At 38.8% G+C, this 14,390-nt stretch overlaps 1 protein-coding gene across 4 annotated transcripts in view; it reads right to left on the reverse strand.

The window, feature by feature from the left end:
* DPF3 (double PHD fingers 3) overlaps positions 1–14,390 on the reverse strand; it is a 1,486,280-nt gene that overhangs the window by 666,284 nt on the left and 805,606 nt on the right. For 3 of the 4 annotated variants that reach the window (XM_044074663.1, XM_044074664.1, XM_044074666.1), the window contains 2 exons: positions 9,798–9,876; positions 9,472–9,513 (listed from right to left, as the gene is read on the reverse strand). In XM_044074663.1, coding sequence (XP_043930598.1) covers positions 9,472–9,513; positions 9,798–9,876 — 121 coding nt within the window. The remainder of the gene's footprint in view (positions 1–9,471; positions 9,514–9,797; positions 9,877–14,390) is intronic. The other variant, XM_044074665.1, reaches the window with a different exon arrangement.

The following is a 14,390-nucleotide window of genomic DNA, read 5'->3' on the forward strand; positions in this document are numbered from 1 at the left end:
TTGGATAGACTCTGGATTAGCTCTGACTACTGTATTTTTAAACCAATATTAGCAGAACAGGACTCAAACCAGGCAGCTTTAGCAGCTCAAACAACCCCCAGTTTAGTTGCTTACATAAACAAAACATTATTGTAACCCGAGTTAACTATTTTATATAGACACTTCAATATTCACACAGCAACAGGTGGAATGAAATGCCTTCCAAGCTCATGAAGGTAGGTAACAATTCAGTCTCAATGTTTTAAGTGTTCATTTTTCTTGTAATGCATTTACAAGAAGCACATTTTCCACCTAACGAAACAATGCACCATAAAACTCTGCATGATAATTCACAGTTTCTAAACAGCCCTACAGAAAAGGAGACTTTCAAAAAAGAACCATTTTTAAATGCTTGGGACGCAGTGCAGAGGATTCACATTTGAGCATACTGCTATAAGGCACACAAAGTGATGTTGCAGCTATACGTGTACTGCTGGCTGGGACTGTGTTAGACTACATGAGATGACAAAGTTAAAGTTTCATTTCAGCTGACTAGAGAAAGCTTTCACACTCAAGCAGCTTCACATGCAGAGGAGATATTAAGACACAAGATTAAAAAGGGGAAACATGGGGCCCAGTAAGCATAGCACCAAGGCATTGAACGTCTTTAAAGAAAATACTGAGAATACCATTTAAATATAGTAGGTGCAGCAAAGGGTATTGTAGTCGTCTTCCCACACACCAACACACAGTTGAGAAGGTATACGTTTACAAATAAGTAAAGCAATAAGACGGGTGGAAAAACTGAAATTTTTAAAGAAGCTAGAGATGAAGGCCTGGAAGATTGTTTGTACAGGCTCAAGGCAGAAGTTGTTGGACATTTAACAATCAATTATAGGGTGTGAACAGTACAGCTACTGGAAAGCCTTATGTTCAGAAATAAGGGGACAGAGATAACATGATGATTTAGAAAACTACCTTCCACTCAGATAGTTAAGACTTACTGGGTTTTGAAGGAGTTGAAGGCTTATGGTACAGAATATTATCTCCAGGGCTTTATACGCAATCTTTTTTTTTTTTTTTTTTTTTTAGCTGCTTAATGATGATGTTAACTAGCTACCGGTAGCACATTCAGATGTTGCACAGGACTTGCCATTCTTGATTTAACCTAGATGGTTCTGATGAAATACTAGCTCATTTAATCATCAGTACGAGTTTCTGAAGATTTGCAGTTTTTGTAGCTTTAGTTTTGGGTTTAAAAAGTAGAGGTGTAGTTAGCTATTTTGCTATTCTGGTGCCACACGTTGTTTCCCCAAAAAAAGCAAAAAAAACCAAGATGAAAAATCTCTTCTTTCCTTTTAATTGTAGCAAACTGTATTAGATTTCCATAAAGCAGTTGCTACAGTTATGCCGCATACTGAGCGCTAAAGTGCTTGAGTTCTAATGGATAAATTGCAGTGGTATTAAGGATGGATACTGACAGATAGGTTCGATCTGTAATCACTATGCGGTCATGGAATATCCATAACTAAACTGCACAGAGTTCGTACTTAGGGACATTGTTAATTGGTTATACACCCCAATATTATGAGAAAAGCCAAATCAAGCTCTGCTTTCCTTTTAAACTGTAGAAAACTGCTTGATACAGATCAGCTGCTACAGTTTTTCAAACACAGAGCACTAAGCACTTTAGTTCTGGCCACTAATGCAATGCCGGCATTCACTTCTGATTGCCATTAATGCATTGCACTGAAGAGTGATTGCCATCTACAGATTGTGCCCCTTAACACTTTGCTTCTAGGGCAGATGCCCCGTTTGCCACACACTAGCTATATTACTGATAAAAGGCTAGTCCTTTAAGGAATCTACGGACAGCCTCAGTACTCCAGTGGGACCAAACTTGGCAGATACACTGGCTTACTGAATGCAGAGGGGGGTATGACCTAGTGAAAGGAATAATTAGCCACATTTATAAAATTTTAGTAGCAACTAAAAATAATGTAGCAATGGGTTTACAGACAAACCTGGTAATTGGATTTAGGCTAGCAAATCTCTCACAAACAATGGTCTAACCTGGTACTAACATCTCACTATGTCAAAAGGTCTCAGACAAGATTTTTTTTTTTTTTGGTTAGCAATGCCTTTTTAAGTTTGTTACACCCTGTCTAAACTGCACAGGATATCTCCAACTGCCAGTACTTAATGCTGGAGGTGTACAGAATGCGTCATAACTGACTGGGTATATATTTTTTTTTGGGGGTGCCCTTTGTTGGATAATTTTAAGGAGGATGCAGAGGCCCTGGGATCTTGCCTGCTCGCCCCTATCTTTTGTGCTTTCCAAATGATTTGTCATCCGAGTTGGGAGTACGATCACCAGAAGTCAAACATTTAGATTTGCCGTCTTTGGTCACAAAAAAAAGCAAGAGCTAGGCAATGGAAAATGACTCGGCCTCCTCAGAGAGCTGACCTGACTGCGTTAATGAATGATGGCCACCTCAAATGGTCACCTATGCATGGCCCTGCAGAAATGGAGGCAATGAAACAGTCTAATACTGAGCTGTTACAGGGATATTATGACTCGGTTGTTTAACGACACTGTTTAGGGATGTAGCTGTAACCGATAATGCCGCATCTATTTAAGTTGTATATAGTTATATAACTTTGATCATTTAGATTTTTCTTTGTTCACAAAATTCCATAGGAATTTGTTGTAGTAATTACAGTAGATTTTTTTCTTTAAAAATTGTTAATAAAAAAAAATCTAATCCTTTGCTCATATTAGACTTGAGTATTACATAAAGTTATAATTGCTGTTGACTATGGTCTCTAGCTCTTTAATGAAGCACATTTTTTATGGTTTGATCATTTTTAATAATAACTTTTGCCCTATTTGATACATCTTGATACTACATTTAATATTATTATTGATGAGGTCATTATGTACCAAGGTATATTTTATAGACCAGCTTGTAAAGCCTCAGCATCCTTTACTGAAGTAATTATGCTACCAACTTTGTAACATCAGACCTAATTATCTATAGCCAATTTCTCACATTTACATCAGAGAATATATTAAGAAACCATTCCACTACAAGCTCCTGAGGGACACCATGGTCATGTTGGAAGAGGCAAGTACCCCCCCACCCCACCCCCCGCACACGGAGCTGTTGTGTCCTGCTACTTCCCCAGTTCTACCCCCGATTTATGTATGGACTGATAGTAATACTTCTACTCTGTAATTACTCCATTATGTGGAACAGTGTCAAAAGTATTACTAGGATCACAATAAGTACTATGCACTGTCAGCCATTCATAAAATGCCATGGTTACCGCTTCAAAAATACCACAAGATTTAAAAATACAAGATCTCACTTTATCAAATCCATTCTCTTCCTCATCTAACAGAAGTAGGTCCCCTTGTGCCATGCTGGACATGGTCCATTATGTCTCTGTCATTTTACAAGAACATTGGTGAGGCTGATTAATCAAAAATAGTTTGGGTCACACTTGAGTCTCATATGACACACCGCCCCTCCGATCCAGTGAAATGGTATCACCACAGTTTGTTACCATAAAGGGTATCTGAGAAGAATTTTATTAGTTTTGCTCGATTCTGCATATGGAACGTCTAGGTATATAATCCCATGGAACTTGGGTTTTTAATTTTATATAAGGCCTGCCTCCCCTCTACCTAGCACTCTGATGTGTGTTCCTTTGCTTATTGAAAAGTTTGCACAGCACTTTTCTTCAAGGATATTAGCATGTGGTTTGACAACAGCTGACAACATACTACAGTAACACTTTCTCCAGTCAGTTTTCTGATGTAATTAAATGAAACCCAGAATACCTTACTAATGTTTTCACCATTTGAAAGAAAGTTGAATTAATAGTTAGAGCTGGAAAATTCAATAAGACAAAATAGTAGTTTCTGCATATTACTTAATCTGTTTTTTTTTATCTGGTTTCATGGCTAGAATAATGTTTAAAAGCACAGCAATATTACTTTTATTATACATTTTACTAATTTTGTAATTTCACCTAAGTTTTTTATTTTTACTTTTCATCATTTTTTTATAGAATGCAGCATTAAATTTGTGTCTTACCAGTATGTGTTTATGAATAAATATGTTAATAATATCAAAGACATGACTAAAAACATCCTAAGGAGCTTTGTTTGGGTCAGTTGATAAGTGTTCTCTAGTCCATTTTTATAAACGGCTCAGTTACTGCATAATAATTTCCATGGGTAAAATATAGGTAGGAAGATTTAACTACAATAGATTTGACTGTATTTTTGGTTGCAGATAATGCTTTAGAATTTTATCTTGAAGAGGAAGGAGAAATGACAGGAAAACGCATTCATCAGTATGTGGATTATTACTGTAATTGTTCATGTGCTATAAGTAGGAGACAAAACAATGGCAGACTTTCACAACGTAAAGGATAACCAAAGGAGGCAGAAATACCAGGTCACATACCAAAGTGAATGTGCAATGATGGTTTTGACAAAAGAAGAAGTGGCAAAATGGGCAAGTGAAGCCTGCAGGTATACCTTCTCTCTGTATGCTTTATTTGCAGTCCTGGAAGAACTAATTTAAGGATTTTTTTTTTTTTTGCCTGTCCCTTCATTCTTGCACTGCTCAGATCACAATATAGTCTCTTACTGATTTGTTTATCCCCTTATTCTGACAAACATTAACCTAATCACACTGCTTGTAAATATCCCTGCAAGGACACAAAAGAGCCATCCATTGTGTCATACGAGTGAGTCCCCATTGCAATGCTGTCACATAAAGGAATGTTTTTTCCATATCCTCACCTTGGGCCTGAAATTAGCACACAGTATATGGCTTCTCATCACTTCTGCAAGGGACATACTGAATTTTCTTTTCCACGGCCAGTATGGCTACTGTCCAAGCTTTTACCAAATGATAGGCATGGGGCTAATACCCTTTCTCATGCCACTCAGACATGCATAAAAATGGAAGGTAGATGACATTGCATTTTTAGTATTTTCTGTCAAAACCCAATCCATGCAGTATCGTCGGTTTCCCATAACTGTTCTCTAAATGACCTCAGTAGTGAATCGAGTCAGTGCACCGATGGACTCATAATGGGACCACTGCCTTTTTTCCCTCATCTCCATCTGCTCAAAAGCCTAGCCATTGCAGCTCCAAATATTTTTCCATTTTTACAGGTACATCACATCACCTCGCGTCATAGGAAAACATTTCTCCCTTTTGGTTATCCACATCTTACTGCAAGCAGTGGAAGGACACAGTCTGCAACATGTGGGCCTTTTTGTAAGGCTGCCAAGGGTATTATTCATGTGCCCAACCATTCCTCTCCCTGTGAGCATGCGTTGCAGCATGCAATGCACTGAAAGTTACTGCCTGACTGTTGGTACATCCTTATCATTGTGAAGATCACCTATTGGCATCCAGTAGGAAGCAAGCTCACAACCAGAGTTCCTATGTACCATCCAGTAGGAAGCAAGCTCACAACCAGAGTCCCCAAGTACCATCCAGTAGGAAGCAAGCTCACAACCAGAGTTCCTATGTACCATCCAGTAGGAAGCAAGCTCACAACCAGAGTCCCCAAGTACCATCCAGTAAGAAGCAAGCTCACAGCCAGTGTCCTTATGTACCATCGAGTAGGAAGCAAGCTCTCAATCAGAGCCCCTATTAACCATGCCCCTCACATGGGTGATCTATCAATGACACCTTATTCCCACCTCCCTTCGATGGGTTACTTAGCTCCTGGGACTTCTACTGGAATCTGGCTTAGTGAAACTATAGACAGCTATTACTGTTCTGTACCACACACCTAGCAATGTGAAGATATTGCCTTAAGACAGAAATGCAGATAATAAAAAATAACTACAAGGTATCAGACTGCAATCATACTGAAACAGTGTGCAGGAAATATTTCTGTTTCTGAAAAAACAGTTCAGCAATAAATTCATGACTAATATCACACAGTACCCATAAATCAACATAACTGCAAAACCTGGAATGATTTTCTTAAATGAATCTTCAGCAGGAAAGAAATCAAATTTGTGAAGTTACATTTTAACATCATTCTTTGTTATGGCACTGCAACATCTCACAGGATAAGCTGTAGAATTCTGATGCATTTTCTGTAAAGTCATTCATAACTTAAAAACATTTTTTTTATTTTGCTTACTATAGAAAAATGTAATAACGTTTACATAATTAGTTTGGTTCATTTGTGGAGTGTGGTGTCAGTACTTGTACTGTATTAAATCTTGTTTATTCTACAGGTAAACATGCTACCATTAAGGGCTCCTTACCTGTAGTTTGGCTTTCAGAACCTCTACAGCAGTCCATGAGGTTATTAATCAATCAAGCGTTATTTCACATAAAACACAAGTACTGCATTATGTGGGCCTCTCAAAGCCTTAAAACAAAGCAGCCAATCCACCCCATGTTACAAACCAGCATCTGCCTTCATTGATGTACAGCAAAACTTAACTTCTTTATAATGATGGAAGAATAAGTTGTGAGAGAAACAGAGAAGTAAGGAGAGACACATCAACTATCTGAACTCCACATCTGTGTTCAATGTGAAAAAAATGGCAAAAAGTTTCCAATTCTGCTTTTGGAAATAACCTTTCCTTATTTTAAAACTGGTGGGCACAGTTATGAAGTGGAATAGATAGTTGTCTTTGTCTATCACACTTGTGGGAAAAACAGTCACATACAATGCCCTCTGACAACAACAAAGCATTTTGATCATTACAACTCTTAGCACAGGCCATTAAAAATCATACCAGGTGGCCAGAAAGAGGAACACTTAGTTTTTCAGATTATAATGTCTTCAGTACTAGCTCCCAGATACCTGCTGAAAATGAATGGTTGCATAGATTTAGTTCAGTTACTTAATACTGTATGCACATTTAAAAAGTTCTAGCTTCATGAAGAAAATCAGTGCATCTAGAAGCAATGTTAAATTTGAGAACAAAAATCATTGCATTTGAATGGTGTGATGGATGGCCATGGAAACTGCTACCAAGTTTACATATACCTGCAATGGTGCCACAGAGGGACAAGGACTTGACTAAAGCCCAGGCAACCCAAGTTCCAGCAGTGAGGGCACATACTCATGAGTCGATTCACCTGGTGGAGACAGGTGAAACAACAGATCCAGTGCCGCTTGTGGGTGGGTAGGCCAGTCCTGCTGCCATCAAGCCCCCTTCCAGAAGTAAGGGGTGAAACAGCACCAAATCCTACTGTGTTTCCTGACCATATGTCTCTATGTGAGGCAAGGGAGGTACAAAGAAAAAATTAAATTAAATCTCAAACCAACCCTGATGGTTGACTACATGATGGCCTATCATGGCCGACCCTTGATCCCATGATGGAGGAACAAATGAGCTGATTGGCTGAGAGGGGCTGATGATCAGCAGGCAGTAGTGGCAAAGAGAAGTGAAAAAGATTACACCTTTGTTTTCAATTTAAGATACTGATACCTTCTCATTTTTTGTTGCTGTCTGCAGATAGTTATTTTCTGGAATAAATTCTGCAGGCATGGTGATAGCAATGCATCATATGTAATAAAATAATGTGTAATGTGCAATTTGAAATTTAGTAAACCTACTTTCTAGATTTCTTCCAGTTCCAAAACATCAGTAGATGCTGTAAATATCAACTGTTCCCACAAAATTAGGAAAAAAAAGGAGCTTTCACACAACATTTAAAAACTGTGTAATGAACTCTGTCAAACATTAAATACTGATAATATGCACATAACTTGAAAATGCCTAGAAAATAATTGTTTTTTCCTTCCCTTCAACCTGCATCATTCTGTCCAGTCATCCCAGTACCCTAGCCTACCACTGGGTCTACCTACTCATCCTTCTTCCCCTGGACTTTGAGTGAGCTGGAACCAATGCATATCTTAGGGCATCCAGGGGGGTGGTAACAGTAACGGCTTCTTCTTTCTAAGGGGGGGTTATGACCTACCCTTATTTTCCCACACCTACGTTCATCAGCACAGCATTTCAGATGAATGCCCCCCTCTCCCCATGGGCACACTCATCAAATCCATGTCACCTGGGCTGTACTTGGTCTTTACCCCTCTATGACACAATGCTGGCCTAGGGCAGAATTATGTTAGCAGACAATAGGCAGCAAATTAACTCTTACAGAAAACACAGGAACCAGAAAAGAAGGACAGTTAAGGGATGTCTGCCACATTCCATAAAACTGGACAAACAATTAGCTGGTGTGACACAGTGAACATTAAATACCTGTGAAATGCTACAGTTTATTGTAAAATACTGCTTTACTGCGAAAATTCTGTATTACTGATAAAATACTGTTACTTAAGCTGCTATATTACATATTAGAGAGGATGACATAATAGTTAAGGCGTTTACCTTAAAACACAAGGTGCAGGGTTTGATTCTCACATGGGGTAACTGGCTAGTCTTCAAATGGCCCAAAAGGGCAGTTAGCCTAGTACTAATCTATGAACCTATTACAGTAAAAAGCAGGCTGACCTGGGGCACTGAAAAAAGACAGTGAAATGGAAGGGCTTCAATGCAGTATAGCAGAAATTTGCCTCTCAGTAGAAAGGGAATACTATTGCAAGAGTAGGTACTCTTGGAAAAGAAGGGCTTGAAAGTTTAATAAAAGGGATCATGGAATAACAAATCTTCTGAGAATTATCTGAGATCACAAGAAATATTTGGAGAATGAGAACCCTGAAGTGCAAGGCTGTGCTTCTGCTTAAGAAATCTTTCCTGCTGAAGAATTAAGCCTTGTTTTAGTTTATCGTTTTCCACTAAAGTGCACTGAGTTAAAGACTTCAGTCTCCAGTGAGAGTTGCATGCTAGACAGAACACTGAGTTTCTAGTCCGTTTGTTTTCTTTGTAATAATAAATAAAACTAGGCCTTATCCATGGTACAAAAATTGTCTGGCTCACTGGCTGTTCAAGCTATGAGCTACTATTGCATTTCATCTCAAAATCCTGGGTTTGATTCTATAAATTTCCATTTACAAACTGTGTGACTGAGCCTGCAACTTTACAGGAAGGTGCTCCTGGGTCTTCACTGAAAGGATGCGCACTTGTGCCTAAAAAGCTTCCCCAGTTAACAAATATTAGAAAAACTGTCCACCTTCTATAGACACATACCAGCTACGCTGCCCAGAGAATATCACTTTAAAAATGCGTGACTATTTGTAAAACCAAGGTCTGTATCACAGTACTGATGAGCAAAAGACACTGCTGAGTGGGGAAAATGCCACCAGTTATAAAACAGGATTTTAGTTAAAATAAAATTTAGTTTTAGTCGAGGTAAGCAGATGACAAAAAAACACTTGTACAATATAGAACGCTATATGCAAGTCAAATTTACAAGAGAATCTGACCACACTATACCTCAAAATTAAGATGAGGAGTTCAGACAGTGGAAAGGAAAGAAAACAAATAGTTACTAAAGGACTGGAAAAGCAACAGTGAAGTACCTTTTTCGGAGGTTTTTGAGTTATGCTTTTGTTTGTAACTATCTGAAACAGAGAAGAAGAAACAAAGAAAAATAAAGAGTGAATCTCACAGAATGATTTGAGGCAGAAGAAACCATAGAGGGGAGAGAGAGGGAGGCGGTACACCTGACAGTTTTTATAGCTGCATCGATCAGTATTTGCTTTGTGTTTTGCATTTCTGTTTTCTGCATCTTTCCTCTCTCTTTCTACCCACATGCAGAAAGAACAGGCATGCTGGAAGGGAGCCGGAGACATGCTGGAATGTAAGTGGTTTGGTCTGCAACAGCTGCTTGGATTGGGCTACTTACTGTCACACACGTATGGCTTATCATGGTCTTCCTGTGATGCAGCATCATTGTTTCGCCTTCGACCCACAGAGCCACGACCCTGTAATGATTATGGAGACAAAACGAGAAGGCAGTGAAAGAAGACTAGATTTCAGTCAGAACAAAATATTCTTAAAAAATGTTTTTGCATAAACAGCAATAAAATACATGACACTGCATCTGGGATGTGTATATTTCTGCCAAAATAAAAAAAAAGTAATTATAATAACTTATGCAATGGGTACGTAAGCTCCAAATAGTCATACAAACTTTCAATTAAGGTAACTTGTACATAGATTGCCATCATATTACACTTGAAGATAAACAACAAAGTGGTAACATATTAACAATTAGATAACACAGTGGTTCAAAAAACTGAAGAAAGTAGGCAATAACCAAATGTAAAATTTGACAGCTTGGAAACAAATGTGCCACTTTTACCTAAAATGCAGGCTTGTGTCTTTAAATTTAATGCTTGCTAAAAATGGACCATATCACTTGTAGTTAGACATCAGCAGATTTTTATATAACTTATAGGATGGAGTGGCTAAAATACATGAGGATAGAGGAAAGAGTTGGATAATATCATCGGCTTCTGAAACGGGTTATCAACAGAATAAGAGCCTTTCAAAGCAAATCTGTGAAGATTAGATGGAAAACAGTGAATGCTGAAATGGGAAAGTGCTTTAATTTTTATCAAATACAAGCACAAATGAGCTGTGGAAAAATTTACTAGTAGAAGTAAAGAAACACTACATGTAAATACTCGCCATAGCAGCAACACTTCAAGTGGGGCAAAATTCTGGAGGTGGTCCTAACTAATGTAGGAGTAAACAGAGGCAATAAAAAAAGATATCGGTATGGGTTAGAACTGGGTTATTCAGAATTATGGACAACTGTGTCGGGAAAGACCAGTGTGACCATATGAAAATGTGAGGCTAGCAATAGTGAAATACAAACAAAAGATGTCTTCCATCTTCTCCACAACACTTTTGTACATTGGTTAAAACCTTGCCGCTTACCATAGTGCCTTTTTTTTTTATACAAGGTCAGTCATCAAAGGCTTCCAACTTAACAAAAAATCCAAATAAAATAAAGGTACTGCAGTTCAATACCAGGAGTTTCAACAAAAACCTACACCCCCTATGGGCACTGGTTACCCTGGAATGTATCATCACAAAAACCTGTCTAAGGACAATTGAAAGCATCCCATCAGTGCAAGGTTTCAACACATACTGTTTGTTCAAACCCACCTCAAGGGGAAGGCACTAGAGATGTCAGTGTCTCTATATTTATAGAATAAAATAGCACTTCCAGGCTCATTAGACATGACAATGACCTAGAAATCCTCCACATCCAACTTATAATTAACAAAATCCATTATCACATCATAGAGTCCCTACACATTATGCAAAACACCATTCTCTTAGGGGACTTCAACTACCCCTCTATCAAACGGTACATTTATTCATTCCCTAACATGTATGCTCAACTATTTCTGGAATTTATAAATGCAAACTCTTTTCCCAGTTAGTCAGCAGCCTAACCAGGGGAGACAACACCCTAGACTTGGTCCTTATTACTGGACAGATTTATCCCCCACCAGTTGTAATTTCCTCCCTTGTCAAATCAGACCATAAATCATTTACATTCATCATAAGCATGAAGCTGGACACATCCTCAAAGACCTCAGTATTCAGATATTATGAACAAAGGCTTTTCTACAAAACCTGAGTGATGACCTTGCTAAAATAAACATGCCCCTCCATCATGGTGACCCCACTGCATATGCAGAATCACTTACGGTCAAATGCTATGCACATGTGAATAGCGGCACAGATGCATCTGTCCCCCTCTGAAGCAAACACAATGCCAAATTTAAAAATAAACTTTTATGGTAGAAAAAGTCTCTACAAAAAAAGAAAATAAATGACTGCACGCAGTAATACATAACTATCATGTCGAAAAATGCACTTGCTAAGCTTAATAAGGAACTCCAGTCCCTGATCAAGTCAACCAAAGCAGGATAGAAGGTAAAAATAGCCACCCAGGCAAAAGACAACTGTAAAAACTTTTTTTTTTTTTTTTTTTTAACTACGTTAGAAACCTCAAAAAAAAATGCCCAGCACTGCAAAGAATTAATGTTAAATGGTACTACATACTCTGACTATTAGGACATAGCCAGTCTACTAGTAGAAAAATGTAGCTCAAACTCTACCCCCCTCCCCTACATTCCCAGATCACATACCCACATATGCACCCCCTAAAATCTTCCAAGAACAAGTCCTCAAAGCACTTTGAAGGCCAACAACACTACTTTTTTGAGGCCAGATAACATCCAACCTTGAAAAAAGGACATGTCAAACTCCCTACAGCTATTCAATATCAGTCTCCAAACAGGCTTTGTGCCAGAAGAATGGAGGACAGCAAAGGTCATATCCTTGTACAAAAGGTAGGGCATCAGCAAATCCAAATAGTTACAGACCCACAAGTCTGACCAGCCTCTTCTGTAAGGGGGGTCTATATTAGAACGTCGAACTCACAGGAGTCCGAACAGCGTAATATTGAACCCAAATGTTCGGAATAAGAAAATAGTGAACCCACGGCACACCATTTTCGGGGCTTCGTTATTTCCTCCACTGTGGTGTGATCTCAGAGTTGGTAAATTTAAGTAGGGGGGTGTGGGGGGCACAGCCCCCCCCCCCCACATTACTCTAAGTTTAAAGTGTGTTTTTTTTTGTTTTGTTTTTTTTTGTACTGGAACAGCAATTTTTTTTTCCTGGGGGGAAAAAAAAAAAAAAAAAAATCGCTGTTCTGTGTTTTTGTAATTTTTGGGATTCGAAGTTCATAGTTCGATATTACATCGTTCAAACTCCTGCGAGTTCGACAATGTAAGGCTGTGGAGAGGATCATTATGGAATCAATAAATAAAGAAATCGGCAGCCTATAGACTCTTGATCCAAGCTTGTTCAGATTTGTCAAGGGCAGATCCTGTCTGCTTAACCTGGTCAACTTCTTCGAAAAGGTTACTGAAGCAATGAATGAGGGAAAGATTGATACACAATGCATATCAAGACCTCACAAAGGCATTTGACACCATCCCAAACTAGAGTATTGTTGATAAACTCTCCAAGCTAAACGTTACTCCCTAAATGACTTATTAGATAGCAAACTGGATCTAAATTAGAACCCTGGAAATTAGGGTGGGCAGCTCCATCTCCTCCAAACTCCAAAAAGCACGTCACTAGTGGTGCACACAAGGGTTCAAGTCTTTAGGTCACTCCTCTTTGACATTTACTTCTAAGAGGTCAAAGCTAATGTAAAAGGTTTGTGACTGACCTAGGCTGGCAAATGACTGTAAATTTGCTGCCATCATAAACTCCCCATAGGGCACCAAGATCCTCCAAGAGGACCTTTCCCAAACAAATAACTGGTGTCATAATCACGGACTAAACTAACTGCATAAAATGTATAATAGTCTTGTTTGGCAATCATGATGCCCCTTATAACTATCACAGTGACAACACAGCCTTGAAAACTGACTTGGTAGTAAGGGACCTGGGAACTTGTGTGGATAACAAAATGTCCGTCTGTCACCATGGATCCCCTATTGTAAGGGAGTCTTTTTTTTTTTCCACTGTGCAGCTTGTTAGTAAAGGTATGGCATCTAGATCCAGTGATGTCATCATTCCACTGTATCCAGTACTTATTAGGCCAATCATTGAGTAGAGTGACCACTTTGGTATGTACCAATACAAACACTTAACACAACCTGAATGACAACAGTGCTTTTTCACCAAGAAAATCAAGAGCATAAAACACTGACCATCTCAAAGCCTTGTCCCTTTTCTCAGTATCATACAGGCTACTGGGAGGCAATTTCTGCCTCACATATAGAGCCTCAGCAGAACCCCCCAAGAGATATTACTCTCTCCTGCAGGACAGATACATGTCACAGAGAATGCAATTTCTTTGCTTTATGTGGAGAGAAAGACTATTCTGAATTACATCTCTTACTCTATTCAAAGTAATTTGGACAAAAGTATGAAGAAGGCACAAACTCTCCCATACTTTAGCACCCTTGTCCTTTAAAGACATTGGTACCATTTAAATGTTCTAAACAGTTCTAGGTAATTTGTACTTAAATTACAAGGGCTAAAACTTGATGGGAATGCAGAGCTAAGCTTATAAAGATCCTCGCTGATCAATAGTCTAAGTGCACCTGTGAACCTATGACAGTTGGAAGGCAGCATAGTACAAAGAAGCTAAGAGAAGGACAACCCAAGGGGTGAGTGCAATAAAGACAGGCTGAAAGAGAATTTTAAAGGGTATGAAAGCAAGGGTCTGGGTGGTCAAGCATTTACAGGCTACCACTGTCCGTTAGGGGCATAGGCGCCAGACTAGTGGTGAATTTCAGATTTCCAATTAACTGGCCCAACTTGCACTTGAATAAGGAAAGGGACAAACCCTCATATGGACAGGGTGCCTGTTCCAGAGAAGGTGTATTCGCTGAGACACATATCCATCCCTCAAGCAAGCTCACTGGACATGAAGTCTCTTTTCAGGGGCAATCCA

This window comes from Protopterus annectens, chromosome 6.part0 (assembly GCF_019279795.1).
Source record: "Protopterus annectens isolate FY-2018-M chromosome 6.part0, PAN1.0, whole genome shotgun sequence".
Lineage (NCBI taxonomy): Eukaryota > Metazoa > Chordata > Ceratodontiformes > Protopteridae > Protopterus > Protopterus annectens.